Source organism: Papaver somniferum, chromosome 9, assembly GCF_003573695.1.
Source record: "Papaver somniferum cultivar HN1 chromosome 9, ASM357369v1, whole genome shotgun sequence".
NCBI classification, from domain to species: domain Eukaryota; kingdom Viridiplantae; phylum Streptophyta; class Magnoliopsida; order Ranunculales; family Papaveraceae; genus Papaver; species Papaver somniferum.
The window spans coordinates 64,242,823-64,258,715 of NC_039366.1; the positions used below are offsets into that span (position 1 = coordinate 64,242,823).

The 15,893-nt window shown below is 38.4% G+C and overlaps 1 protein-coding gene across 1 annotated transcript; it reads right to left on the minus strand.

The window, feature by feature from the left end:
- Positions 1 to 1,184: 1,184 nt before the first annotated feature.
- LOC113312037 lies at positions 1,185 to 1,727 on the minus strand. Its single transcript, XM_026560810.1, has one exon. It carries the CDS (start codon positions 1,725 to 1,727, stop codon positions 1,185 to 1,187), a length of 543 nt encoding a protein of 180 aa, XP_026416595.1.
- Positions 1,728 to 15,893: the final 14,166 nt, after the last annotated feature.

The window sequence follows — 15,893 nt, forward strand, 5'->3', positions numbered from 1 at the left end:
TAATGCTTCTCTAAAGCAAATGCCTCCACCGCTTGTTTACTTAAAATTAGCTTCTTGGAAAATACAGAGTAGATTAAAATCAGAGTTTCTCTTACTGGGACAAAAAAATTCAACCGGGGGAAATGTTGGCGAAATGGAAAGAGCAAGTAATAATCTGTTAAAATTGACAAGAGTGATAAAAAAAACATGTCACCTGATGGCTGGTCCAGTGGAAACCACATAATATTTTCATTTTCATTAGTACATTATTTAGAGAATTCAAGATGAAATATCTACGAATTTCATGAAATGGTGTACTCCCAAACTGCTCTAGCTAATTGGACGACGACCAAAGTTGGACGACGACCAAAGGGAAGAGTCTCTATGTGATGAAAAAATGATGACTTTGACCGTCATAGAGAATGTGCAAAAAAATGAAAAAAAATTTAAATTTCTAGAAATTCGAAAACAGATCAATACAATTCATGAAATTGATCATGGATTTCGATCAAATACAATAAACTGAACAAATTACATGTTCAAAGTACATTAGAAAACCCATTGATTCGATCGGATTTCTTCATCTATCTCAAAGAAGAAGAAAAAAAAAACTAACTTCATTATTTTTTCTTCTTTTGAGTTCTGATTCTTCTTATTCAATCGGATTTCTTCATTTGCATTTGGTTTCTTCTTCACCACATCTTAGAACTTAATGTAAGGAGTTTATAGAGTTTGTGAGTAATTAGGATTATTGGGTATGTTTATCACTCGAATTTGCAGGCTAAAGTCTATAAGGTGTTCGACCAAAAGTCTCATAAGAAACATCAGTGACTGGCTCATGCATTGATGAGTTTTAACAGACGTTTTACGTTCAACGGATTGGTGTATATAATGCTCATAGACCAACGAAACAGTGGTATGTATTATCTGATTCTTTGGATTAAGTTCAATCCAAAAAAGAGTGAAAATAGTCTTGCTCGAATCTTTGGGTGCTGCCAGGTGATGGCTTGGCTGGCTGATTTGATGGCGAAAATAGTTGGTTTGTGTGTGCTGCCAAGAAATAAAATCTAGCATTGAAGTGAATGATGGTGGGTTTGGTGGGAGTGGGAGGAAATGTGGGAATGATGCTAGAGCAGGTATCTCTGCGTTTGTTTCTTCATCGGTTCTTTTCGTCGTCCCCCCACTGCTGCAGCAGTAATCTAGTCCTACTTACGGAAAACCTTCAAGATCCAAACCACCCTCACTCGCAATGTATTTAACCAATTCAGTACTAGTAGGAAGAAAACATTTGTATCAATGATTTGATTGTGATGGCTTTTGCAGGCAAAGTAGAACACATTCTGAACCAATAAAGCAGTGAAGTTCACACCCACCAACATGATTACACAAACCAATATCAAGAAAACACGAATGATTAGGAAGTACATTGGATAGTTCATGTCATAAAGCTCGCACATAAGAAGGATAATCATAGAAATTGCAGTGAAATAAGAGAATACAAGAACAAGTGCAGTACCCGTTTTTCCTCTTAAGAGTTCTCTACTCATCTTCATGGCTGATATACCGTAAACATTCGGTTCAATAACCGAAATTACCGAAATTACGCTTGCTAAATGCCACAATGCTGTTAAATATCCATTCACAACAGAATATATGAGATAATCGATGATAGCTAAAAACCACCACAGACCATCCTTAAATTCTTCCTGATCGATAATCATAAGCACAACCCCTTCAATTGTGGGCATTCCGCGATCTGCGTGGTTGAAAAGTATTAGAGAATATATTATACTGCTTTACTTATTTTTATTAAGGAGAATATCTCCTGTCATAATTATTGTAATGAGGAGATTATCTCCGCCATAACTTTTGTATTCCCAAAAGGGATACTATTGTTTTATATAATAAGAATCCCGGTGAATAGAAATCACTAAGGAAGTTATCATCAAATCCAAGATGGTATCAGAGCCCCTACGATCCTATTTTCTCTAAACCAATAAAAATCAATGGCGAGGGAACAACTGAAGCTCACAGACATTGCTGAGGCATATAGTTCTATGCATCTACAGCAACCCGATGATGCTTTCTGCATGGATACCGGTGCTACGTCGCACCTCACTGCTGATCCAGGTAATCTACACAACGTTTTCAATTCTAACAATGTACGATCTATCTTAGTTGGCAATGGCAATAGTATTCCAGTTACTGCCAGTGGTACCAAGTTCATAACCCTTCCCTCTCGTACTATTCAACTCAAAAATACCCTTGTTGTTCCCGATATTATCAAAAACTTAGTTTCCGTTCGTAAGTTCACCACTGATAATCGTGTGTCTGTTGAGTTTGATCCTTCTGGTTTTTCTGTGAAAGATCTGAGTTCGAGGAAAATTATCCTTCGATGTAATAGTTCCGGGGAGCTCTACCCGATCACCAACTCTGCCGTGCCACCACAAATATCATCCCAGTCTTTCCCCATTTCTCTTGCTGTCTTTTCGCCAGATATTTGGCATAGCCGCCTTGGTCATCCCGGCAAGGCTGTTTTAGATGTTCTTCGTACAAATAATTCTATTCATTGTAATAAGAATCAACATTCTAAACTTTGTCATTCATGTCAAGTTAGTAAACATGTTAGATTACCATTTTATGAATCAAATTCCATTACTTTTGCACCATTTGATATCATTCACAGTGATTTATGGACCTCTCCTTTACACGTAGAGACCGGTTTCGGTTATTATCTTATATTACTGGATGATTTTACCAACTATCTTTGGGTTTTTCCACTAAAGTTTAAATCCCAAGTTTATGAAAAGTTCTTGGAATCTCGTTCATTTGTTCAAACTCAATTTGAACGTCAAATTAAATGTTTTCAATGCGACATGGGCCGCGAATTTGACAATTCTTCCTTCCATACTTTTGCTCGTAACAATGGTCTTGTTTTTCGTTTCTCTTGCCCCCAAACTTCACTACGGGAAAAATATACATCTACAACTGGAGATTTACAACTCTTCGCTAAACATCGTAGAAAGTCATATGTTTTACAACTGGTTTCAAAGGAAGAGTTGTCGTATATCATCACTGCCAACCCTTAGAAACAAGGGGTTGCGCTAAGAAAACAAACGACAACTCCTTAAGCAAAAACGTTGTGACGACATTTAGCTATAACAACTCTGTTCCATAAAGGTAGTGACTAAGCCTATCGCAATTTTCACAAGAGTTGTTGAAGAACACCAAAATATGATGATGAAAAATAGTGTTAGAGGGGAGATTCGAACATGAACCTACTGCATGGAAGTCTGGCTCATCAACCATCCTTACAGTTCACAAGTTTTGTTTTTTTTTTCTTTTTTTTTAATAAAATCATATAACAACACTTATAAGTGTTGTTGAAGTAAAACTATAGAATGTTGGAAAAAATGAGATTAGAAGGGAGATTCGATGCATGGAAGTTTAGCTCATCAACCATCCTTACCGTTCACAAGTTTTGGTTGTTTTTTTTCTTAATAAAAATGCATAACAACACTTATAAGTGTTGTTGAAGTAAAAATATAGAACGTTGGCAGAAATGAGGAGGGGGGGATTTGATCCTCAGCCTCCTGCATGAAAGTCTACACCACTGACCATTCCTACACTATCAAGTTCTGTCAAGTTTGTGGTTCTTTAATATACTAATTTTAAGACAACCCTTTATAAGAGTTGTGAAACAAAATATAATGTCCAAAAAAAAGGCACAGATAACGGAGCCGCAAAATATTCTGAAGGAATCTTACTTGTAAATGGATGGATTCGTCGTTCTTTCCAAGTTTCCGACTTAGAATAGTCCACTCACGGCCAGGTTTCGATCTCGGAGCCTGGTTTGCATACAATATGGAGAAATAGGGTTGTTTAAGGTTTCGTAAAATATTCCGAAGGAATCTTACCTGTAAATTGATGGATTCGTCGTTCTTACCAAGTTTCTGACTTAGAGTAGTCAACTCGCAGCCAGGTTTCGATCTCGAGCCTGGTTTGCATGCAATATTCATAAATAGGGTTTTTTAAAGGTTTCGTAGAATATTCCAAAAGAATATTACCTGTAAATGAATTGGTCGTTCGTAACAAGTTTCTGACTTAGAGTAGTCCACTCCCGGCCAGGTTTCGATCTCGGAGCCTGATATGCATACAATATGCAGAAATATGGTTTGTTTAAGGTTTCGTAGAATATTCCGAAGGAATATTATCTGTAAATGGATGAATTCGTCGTTCTTACCAAGTTTCTGACTTATAGTAGTCCACTCCCGGCCAGGTTTCGATCTCGGAGTCTGGTTTGCATATAATATGCAGAAATACGGTTTGTTTAAGGTTTCGTAGAATATGCCGAATGAATCTTACCTGTAAATAGATGGATTCGTCGTTCTTACCAAGTTTCTAACTTATAGTAGTCAACTCGCGGCCAGGTTTCTATCTTGGAGCCTGGTTTGCATCCAATATGCATAAATAGGGTTTGTTTAAGGTTTCGTAGAATATTCCGAAGGAATCTTACCTGTAAATGGATGGATTCGTCGTTCTTACCAAGTTTCTGACTTATAGTAGTCCACTCGCGGCCATATTTCGATCTCGGAGCCTGGTTTGCATACAATATGGAGAAATAGGGTTTGTTTAAGGTTTCTAGAATATTCCAAAGGAATCTTACCTGTAAATGGACGGATTCGTCGTTCTTACCAAGTTTCTGACTTTAGAGTAGTCAACTCACGTCAGTTTCGATCTCGGAGCCTTGTATGCATAAAATATGTAGAAATAGGTTTGTTTAAGGTTTCGTAGAATATTCCTGAAGGAATCTATATGTAAACGGATGGATTCATGTTCTTACCAAGTTTCTGACTTATAGTAGTCCACTCGCTCCAGGTTCGATCTCGGAGTCTGGTTTGCATCCAATGTGCAGAAATTGGTTTGTTAAGGTTTCGTAGATTCCGAAGGAATCTTACCTGTAATGTGATGGATCGTCGTTCTTACCAAGTTTCTGACTTAGAGTAGTCAAACTCACGGCCAGGTTTCGATCTCGGAGCCTTGTGCATACAATATGTAAAAATAGGTTTTTGTTAAGGTTTCGTAGAATATTCCGAAGGAATCTTACCTGTAAACGGATGGATTGGATTCGTTTTACCAAGTTTCTGACTTAGAGTAGTCCACTCGCTGCCAGGTTTCGATCTCGGAGTCTGGTTTGCATCCAATGTGCAGAATATGGTTTGTTTAAGGTTTCGTAGAATATTCCGAAGGAATTTACCTGTAAATGGATGGATTCGTCGTTCTTACCAGTTTCTGACTTAGGTAGTCAACTTACGGCCGGTTTCGATCTCGGAGCCTGTATGCATACAATATGTAGAAATAGGTTGTTTAAGGTTTCGTAGAATATTTCGAAGGGAATCTTACCTGTAAATTGATGGATTCGTCGTTCTTACCAAGTTTCTGACTTAGAGTAGTCCACTTGCTGCCAGGTTTCGATCTCGGAGTCTGGTTTGCATCCAATATGCAGAAATATGGTTTGTTAGGTTTCGTAGAATAGTCTGAAGGAATCTTACCTGTAAATGGATGGATTCATCGTTCTTACCAAGTTTGTGTGTGTTTAAGGTGTCGTAGAATATTTCCATGGAATCTTACCAGTAAATGGTTGGATTCATCGTTTTTGTGGACTTTCAGACTTCTTGTTCATAGTTTGTAAGTCGTTAAACCGAACTTGAAGTTTGGATCGACACTGAGCTCATATTCATCAATTTTGATGATGTATCATGCTAAGTTTGAAGTCAGAACCCTCTCAGAGCTTCGTGGTCATAGATTATAGGCCATTATACCAGTTGAAGTTCGAATTGACATTGAGGTTCATATTTATCGATTTTGATGATGTATCATGCTAAGTTTGAAGTCAGAACCCTCTCAGAGCTTCTTGGTTCATAGTTTGTATGTCGTTATACCACATTTGAAGTTTGAATCGACATTGAGCTTCATATTTATCGATTTCGATGATATATCATGCTATTAATGTGAACTAAAGCTACTTCATGACATGTATGACTCAGTCAAAATTACTTCATGACCTATGTAACTAGTCGAAAATTCAAACCGGAAGCACAAAGAGAAAGCACAAAGCACAAAGAAACACACCACATTATCGGATTGATTTCTAATTTTCAATTATTTTATACATTTTTTGGATTTTTTATATAAATGTCGATAAGGTGCTACATTTATTCATATTTTTTTGGATTTTTTTCGTGTCAAAGGATGATAATCAAACCGAATACATGAGCTCGTATTAGCACAAATGAAACACATACTCTCATACGCATGAGCATCCTAAATACAATCTCAACCGTCAGATCTTTTCTTAATCCGTTGAGCATCTCAAATACAATCTCAACCGTCCATCATTTTCATTCGGATTCACTCTTTCTTCTTTCTTTTTTTTCCGAAGCATACCCTCCTTCAACCACTAGAACCCAATTCCTATCTGTTTTTCTTTCAATCACCACCGCTGAAGAACACCTCTACTCCACAGATAACGAGGCGCTCCATCACCACCGCTGCTCTTCGCCTCGACCTCTTCTTCATCATCTTCTCTCAATCTCTCTCTTTAACTCCCCCTTTCTCTCATCCGCAGTCATTCTAGTATCAGCTCATCAAATCCAGATCTGAACCATTCTAATCAACCCCATCACTGATTAAAGTTACACAAACCCCTTATTTCTTCGTCGTAACAATCAACAACAACAACTTCTCATCTCTGATTAAGAATATCGGGTACTATTAGCACCGTCTCTAACCATAGAGAAATTCAGCCCAACCCAAGTTGCACCTTAAATCTATCGGATTTAAAAACTACGGATTGATATCAAGACGAGATGTAAATCGTTGCTTGCAGTTGATGTTAAGAAGATGAGATGGATTCGAATTCAGAGAAGGAGATTTGGGATATGAGGTATCGAGAATGAATGGGTTTGTAATGAATTGGAAGGTGGGTTTGTGTTGGTGGTGATATAGATGGATTTTGTCAAAGAAATGATGCTGAAATGAAGAGAAAAGAGAGGTGGCGTTGTTTCTGTTAATTGCAGATGAAGAAGATGATTAGGGAGAAGAAATGGAAGAGAAACATTAGATTAAGATGCTTATTTCTGTTGACTAAAGAATTCACGATTTGAGGTAGTTAGGGTTTCGATTAGGGTTTGAATTGATTCTGAAATCAGCAGTCAGGGACCGAAAGTGGTTGGATTTTATGATGTTTTGGGGCTTATTGAATCTCAGAATAGATGAAGAACTGAAATAGATCTGGTATCAGTTGGGTTCGATATTTACCATGGTTTTGAATAGATAAGATGGGGTATCAGTGGTTTGATGATCACCAGAAGCATACACTGATACCCCATCTTCTCATGATTCAATTGCAATGCTAGGGTTCAGCACAATAGTAATTGTGCTCTCAGTTATCCCTTGATGTAAGTTTGATTTTTTTTTCTTTTCTTTTTAAAGTTTATTATTGATTTTAGATGAACTGATTGATAATTGGATTTCTACTACTTCAATTTTCACAGGGGTTTCTACCTTCTGAGGCAACAATTTTCACAAGGGATTTATAAATGAGACCAAATCAAATAAGCTGAAGATGTGAAGTATGTGCTTGTGTGGTTTTTAGAAGTGCTGACCAAGGGTGTTTGATATCCAGCCTATAATTGCGCGACTTTAACGCAGGAACTGAGAAGGTTATGGTGAGTATCTCATCCATATGAATGAGATAAAACTGTTTGAATTTGGTAGATGGTAAACGATACCAGTTATAAATATAATGTCACTTCAGATTTTACATTGTCGAATGAATTGAATTGTGAAATTTTCCATTCCCTGAATTTTCCTTAATAGGGCCAAGTGTGAAAGTGTGGGAACAATAGGAAGTATGCTTACAGTACTTCCAAATATATGTTGGAAATCTTGAGATTATTACAAGTTGTCTCATGTTTTAGTCAAGTTACTGTGCTTTGTTGAAGATTTTATCCAGCATTTAGAAGGGATTTACTTACCATCTTGTTCTGCGGCCATTTGTGAATCATGTTAAACTTGTATTTTGTATGGATATGCGTGGTTTCAACAATAATGGAGAGAGTGAAGGCACTGCCTGTTTTTTAATTGAATCGCAGTTGCTCTTTTCTACCCTGTCGTTTGTTGCTCCTCTCATATTGCTAGCCCTGACTCTCTGAAATTGTCGCGTTTCGTTCCATATTATCATGGTTGGTCTTAAATGAACATGATCTTAATCGTATGGTTATGATCTGCAAGAAACATGTGCAATAACCTGTGGTGGGAGATTTTTGCTAGCATAGTATTTTTGTCCATCAGTTAATTTGGTAATCACGTACTACTGACTGTTATCAAGACCAGTAGAAGTCCTCCGTTTGCCAAATGCTTCTTTGATTGATGATCATTGTATGAATTATGCAGAAAATAATTCCTCGTTGATGCACTTATCTTTCTTGCATGTTTTGTGTCGTAGGGTTATAGTTAACATCTACAACAAAGTATATGTTGTTGCTGGTTTTTATATGTTTTGATTGTTCTCCAACTGTTGCATGTTCACTTGCAGGATGAAGAAACAACAAACTTTCAAGGGCAGGAAACTGGTGTTGATCAGTCCTCTCCTATCGAGGAGGGGCACCATAAGGTGATTTATTTATCCCATGAAACTAGCTCTTTTATGCACTCACTAAACACACTTACTCATGGCGGAAATGCAATATTTTCTACTCCACAGGAAGAGTCAGAAATGTCGAACCCTGCAGGTGTCGTTTCAGTCCAACAACATGACCAAACTAAACTTGATGCTAGAGCATAGGGGCAGAGGCAGAGAGATGTAGAGTCAAATGAAGAACACAACAATCATAGGAAGTCTTACCCAAACCATAGAGGAGGTGGCTATGGTGGTAGGAAGGGTGGTTATCCCAATAGCCGAGGAGGTCGAAACGGCAGAGGCGGAGGTGGTGGAGGTTACCAGAACGGGCGCATCCAGTATTACGAACAACCTGTAAACTATTATCCAAGAAACTACAACACAAGAGGTGGTAGGGGCAGTAGAGGTGGTAACGGTGGATACACTTCAAACAGTCACGGTTCAACTGCTTATGGAAGCCATGCTCAGGCTGATTCACCAAGTTCGTAATCAGTGGGTAGTGCCAGTGGGTCTTCTTTTGGGTGGTAAAATTAATCAGACCAAAAGAGGAGGGGAGAAAGATTTACTTTTAACTTGATGATTATCTCAAAGATTTACTTTGAGATTTATTATGGAAAGTGGTGCCTAACTTTGAGGAGGGGAGAAAGATTTACTTATAGAAAGATTTACTTGGAGTGTGTTTAGAAAATTTAACTTTTGTATCACTGCCATTTTCTTGAATGTATGAGGTTAACACTAGTAGGTTAACTTGAATGAATGTAAGTGTATTGCACTGGCAGGTTAATGTGAATGTGAAATACTTTCGGCAATCCAGTTTCAGTTATAATTTTTTTTTTCAAAATAGTTTTATGCACACAATTTCTAATAAAACTTGTAGTTACACATCCATTTACAGAAAACAGAAGTTGTTACTTCAAATATTATAACTGTTAAGGGTATTGTAAAAACAAATCTTGCAACATAAGTAGGAGTTGTTCAGTATAGTTGTACAACTCTAGGAAGTGTAATGATAGTAGTATTCACAATACTAATCGATGTTGTCTTCCAGTTTTCGACTACGAAACAGTTACTTTACAACATAAGTTTGTGTTGTCCAAGATAGTTCGACAATTCATACAAGTGTTGTGCAAATATTATTCATAATACTGGTAGTTGTTGTTGCATATGTTTCTACGATATGCTACTTATGTTGTCCACGATTGTTTTACAATACAAGCAAGAGTTGTGTTAGGTAATCAAAAAAAATCGAAAGAGAATCACAACATTGACAAACTATTGTCGAACCATGAATCACATCACCCTTTACAACACTTGTCAACCATTGTAGAAAAACTTGGACTTTCTACAATACCCCCGTTCCACAATGCATGAAATGGAGTTGTCGTAGGGGTACTGCAACTCTTATCTTGTGTCGTCAATGATGATTTTTCCCGTAGTGCTTCCTCCCAAAATGGCAAGGCTGAACGCATGATTCGCCGTGTCAACGACATCACTCGCACTCTTATGTCTCACGCTTTCGTTCCCCCTAAATATTGGGTTTATTCTCTTCATATGGCTGTCTATCTCCATAATATTCTACCCACCAAAGTACTTCATAATCAATCACCTGTGTCTATTCTTTATCAACGCCAACCAACGTATGATCATCTTCGTACATTCGGTTGCCTTTGCTATCCAAATCTCTCCTCCACAACTCCCGACAAACTCGCCCCTCGTTCCACTAGGTGTGTCTTTCTTGGTTTTCCTCCTAACCACTGTGGATACCGCTGCTTAGATCTCACCACACACAAAATAATCTTGTCCCGTCATGTGACATTTGACGAGAGTGTTTTCCCATTTTCTACCCCTCCTCAAAACAACCCCCCTGATGACGATGATGTGTCTCCTTCTTTTTTTAACTCCTCCCACAATAATCACCTCTCTTACCCATCCTCTAGTACTGCTCCTACTGTACACCAATCATCTCATATTCAACCTACTCCACCTGACATCTACATCCCACCTCATCGTCGCAACACATTATCTACTCCTCCCATCCAAACGTATTTCTTCCCTCCTGCCACTTCCGTCCCCACTAAGTCAGCAGGCCCCATCACCATTTATTCTTCCCCCAATACGTCAGTTCCCACTCCCACTTCCCAATGTCAGTTTCCACTCCCACCTCCATACCCACTGAGTCAGTAGCTCCCCTCACCTCTTTTTATTCTTCTTTTCCCACTGCATCAGATACCACTCCAACTATTTATGCACCATCCAATAATTGCGTACAGCCTACTGACATTAACCTCTCATCCCCACCAACCACTTCTTCCCCTACAGCAACCACTGTCCCTACACCTTCTTGCATACCTTCAATCACTATTGTTCCTCCAGCTCCTTCTCGCCCCACCACTCGCGCCTCCCGTGGCATCTTCCGCCCTGTCCATCGCCTTAATCTTCATGTCCAAACCCTTCGTCATATCTCTCCTCTCCCTCGTTCTCACTTGTATGCTCTTAGAGACATAAACTGGAACGCTGCCATGAAAGATGAGTACAATTCTATGTTGAAAACTAATACTTGGGAACTGGTACCACGACCACGTGACGCTCATGTTATTCGTTCCATGTGGCTCTTTCGTCACAAATATCATGATGATGGCTCCTTGCAGCGATACAAGGCTCGTCTAGTTGCTAATGGTAAATCTCAGCAGGTTGGGGTTGACTGTTTTGAAACTTTTAGTCCGTTTGTCAAACCATATACTATTCGTACCGTTCTTACTATTGCTACTTCGCGTTCTTGGCCCATACATCAGCTAGATGTCAAGAATGCGTTTCTTCATGGTGACTTGATCGAGACAGTATATATGCATCAGCCTCCGGGGTTTGTTGATCCTGATCACCCTGATTACGTATGTCGACTACGTAGGTCTCTCTATGGTCTTAAGCAGGCTCCACGGGCGTGGTTTCAGAGGTTTGCCAAGTTTATCACTAATTGTGGTTTTCGTGCTAGTGTGTGTGATCCCTCCCTCTTCGTTTATCAATCAGGTTCCGAGACGACATACCTATTATTATATGTTGATGATATTATTTTAACTTCCTCTACTGATGCTCTCCTATGCCGCTTCATTGATTTGATGAAAAGAGAATTTGCTATGTCTGACCTTGGCCCGTTACATCATTTTTTGGGTATTATTGTTACTCGTTCATCCTCAGGGCTATTTTTGTGTCAGTCGTTATATGCTCAGGACATCATTGCACGTGCGTCCATGACAAAATGCAATCCAGTGGCTATTCCGGTCGACACCAATTCCAGTCTCAGTGCTACCTCTGGCCCTTCTCTCACGGACCCCACTTTGTATAGATACCTAGCCGGTGCTTTGCAGTACCTCACTTTCACACGGCCAGATATATCCTATGCAGTCCAGCAGGTATGTTTATTCATGCATGATCCTAGAGAGCCTCACATGCAGTCCCTTAAGAGGATTATTCGCTATCTTCAGGGCACAATTGATCACGGATTATTTCTCTCGGTCTCCGCTATCTCTGGCTTAACAGCATACTCTGATGCTGATTGGGCGGGTTGTCCTGATTCACGTCGTTCGACTTCTGGCTTTTGTGTATTTCTTGGAGACAACCTCATCTCCTGGTCATCAAAACGTCAAGCAACAGTTTCTCGATCCAGTGCTGAAGCAGAATACCAGGGGTAGCAAACGTTGTTGTTGAAACAACATGGATTCGGAACCTTCTTCTAGAGCTCCATCTACCTTTACGACATGCTACTATCGTGTATTGTGATAATCTAAGTGCGATATATATGTCTGGAGATCCTGTTCAACATCAACGCACTAAACATGTGGAGATTGACATACACTTTGTTCGTGAGCGCGTTCGTATTGGTGATATTCATGTCTTGCACGTCCCGTCTGAAAACCAGTATGCTGACATCTTCACCAAGGGCCTTCCACGACAGCTATTTGTTCGTTTTCGTTCTAGTCTTAGCGTTTGCTCCTCTCCCGCTCAGATTAAGGGGGTGTATTATAGAATATATTATACTGCTTTACTTATTTTTATTAAGGAGAATATCTCCTGTCATAATTATTGTAATGAGGAGATTATCTCCGCCATAACTTTTGTATTCCCAAAAGGGATACTATTGTTTTATATAATAAGAATCCCGGTGAATAGAAATCACTAAGGAAGTTATCATCAAATCCAAGAAAAAGATCAAATATGAAACCGCTGGCGACGTCGTTAGCGGTCTTGAGAAATATGGCGCAGAGGGAGGTCATGAACACATGCATGGTTATACGAGGGATACTTGGAAAAGTAATTGTGAAAGAAGTGGGTTTGGATACATAAAATGAAACTATGGTGAAGCTGATAAAGGAGGTGGAGAGAAGATAATCGGTAAAGGAAAAACCAAAGGAGATGAAGCCGCGCGAAACCTTTGGTAAATGATCGGCAGTAATAACTTTCATACGAACCAAGGCACAGAGTAGATTATGCGTTTCATACGCCACCTGGTTAGCTGTAAGCGGGAGTATGAAGAACAGAACTATGCCGACGATTTCTATCAGGGAGTATTTGGCTGAGAGTTCCGCTGATTCTTTGATAATTTGGAATGCATTCATGGATTTGAGGTCTTGAAACAGCTCCATATTGTTTCTTTAGTTTCACACTCTCAGTCTCTCACTAGTGATGAGAGAAATTGGAGAAATGGTAATTTAATGTAGTGGGTTTGGGTTGGCAACAGGAAATTACAAGGAAATTCCCTAATTGCTTCTTCAACAACCTCAGAGTTGTTGGATTGCCATATGAGGTATACTAGGTAGTACTTCGTGCTTAATTTTGTCCTAAAAGTGGTATCACGTATGACTTTAGAGATGTTGTGTTGCCTTATGGGGTGCTACATAGTACTTCATGCTTAAGTTTGTCCTAAAATGAGAAATAGAATTGACAGTAATGAAAGTTGGTACAATCAGTTATTGCTAGTGGAAGTAGTTGAGATCAGAGATGAGATGAGAGTGCGGAATCATCAGTACAATAGTATTTGCTTCTTCTTTCTTGTTTTTTTTTTCCTTTTTTGACCGAAAAATTTATTGAGATGGACCAAAAAATTACTCCATAACAAGTTTATTGAGATTTGAGATGACCAAAGAAAATATAACAAGAGAAGCCCGGAAAGGTCACAAAAAACCGACAGAAAGCCCAACAAAAAAGCAGAAAAACAGATCAAGCCCAAAAAAATTATCACAAAGAAATAAAGTGAAAACTACAGGGAAACCCATTCTACAAATTTTCTACACCGTGAAACCCACGGCGGAAAAGTTCACTCGCGCACCCAATTTTCGTGAGAAAATTTCTCCCAAACCTACAATTTATAAAATTTGGTTTCTTCGTATCTTTTCTTCTTCTTATTCTTCACGGGAATTTCTTCTTTAATTATTTTTCTTTTCTTCCTCCCAACTGTGACTTACGATCAATAATATTGATAGACAGTATAATCACATGAAGATTGGAAACAATAGATGAATGAAATCGAAAGTTAGGGTTTGAGGTGATGTTATGAGATGAATCGAGATCTTGTTGTTTGTTATTTCCGAAAGATGTATGAATGAGTTGTTTTTTAATTAGGTATTATGATTGAGAAGATGGATCTGAGATGTGTTCTGAGATGGAGATAGGGTTTTGTAATTGTTTCAATCAAGTAGAACAGGAAGAAAAGTTAATTTGAGATTTAGAAAATACAGGGAATAATAATAAAGCTTATTTGAGCTTGGATGATGAACAACGAAGAATAAGAAGAAGAAGATGTTGTTATGAGTGCATAACATGTCATGCAGTCAAAAAATGGATGCATAACACATTAGCCGGCATCTTTGTTATTTTGTGTGAAATTGAAAATTGATGCATAATGCATCATGCAGTCGAGAAAATGGATGCATAACCTGATATGCATCCAAAATAAGGCTACATAATGCATTAAAATTGTTGCATAATCTTTTATGCATCGAGAAAATGGATGCATAATCTGATATGCATCCTTAAATATGGCCGCATAACCAATTATGCATCAATTTTTGTATGTACGGACTAAAATCAACCAAAACAATGGCTACATAACTCGTTATAGATGCATAACTTTGTTATGCAGTCGAGAAAATGGATGCATAATTCGTTATGCGTATGCATAATGTGTTATGCATCTGTTTTGGAGGCTGCATAATGAATATGTAGTCAGTTTTCGAAAAATTTCCCTAAAACGATGATCACCTCTGACTTTTTCGTGAAAAACAAAAATTTGATATTGTTGTTTGTACTCGTTGTGTAGCTCTCTTAAAAAGATTTCCAAAGATATAAAATTTGTAAAATTCCAAGGCGCGGACTTTTAGATATGTTATATGCAAGTTGCGTTGCCAATTATACCCCTGAAAAATTAGGCTGCATAAGGAGTTATGCCTGAAAAAATAATATGCATAACGAGTTATGTATTGATTCTTAATAATTTCGGATTATTTTGGGTGTCACGGTATCTAAAATTAATTGTGGGCCTGACAATAAGAATATTATTTTTTTTGGGCCTGTGCCTAATTTTCCCAGAAATAAACGGCCTAGCAAAATCTGAAGTATCATAAGGTCATTCAAGTCTTTGTCAGAGAATCATGTGTGTCCTGAAAATGAATGACTTGACCTCTCCTTGGGCCTGAAACCTTTCTTCGCAAAATGATTTATCGAGAAATTGGCTTATCTGAAGCTACGACAGATTTTCAAGTAGGGAATTCGAGAAGTAGTGTTTGTTTATCTTGCTTGAATAAACTAAAGTATCTTTCTAGAACTGAACCTGGCAATTACGACACTAGAGTCAAATTGAACTAATAATTTCATAATTTTGTATTGCATTGCCCAAACAATGGCTCTAATTATAGCAAGAATTCCAGCTACATTTGACACTATCTCCAGACACCAGTTTCATCGTAGACAAAGGAACTCAAATTATCCCTGCAAATGAACCCAAAACTTGCCGTTCCTGAATTACAATTTGAATCACTATTAATTATTGTAATACCCCAATTCAGCAGGTAGGGCTCGCCGGATGGAATATAGTAATGGTTTGATTTTTATTAACATCGAGGTCATTTCAGCACAATGGGCTCCAAAGTTTGTACTGTAGTTAAGCTTGTTCGGGAGGGAGTAATCCAAGGATGGGTGGCCTCCCGGGAAGCTGTTGTTGGATGAACGCAGCAGTGGCCGT

Coding starts and splice junctions, on each gene's coding strand:
- LOC113312037 (XM_026560810.1), bottom strand. CDS start 1,727: ATGCCCACAATTGAAGGGGTTGTGCTTATGATTATCGATCAGGAAGAA.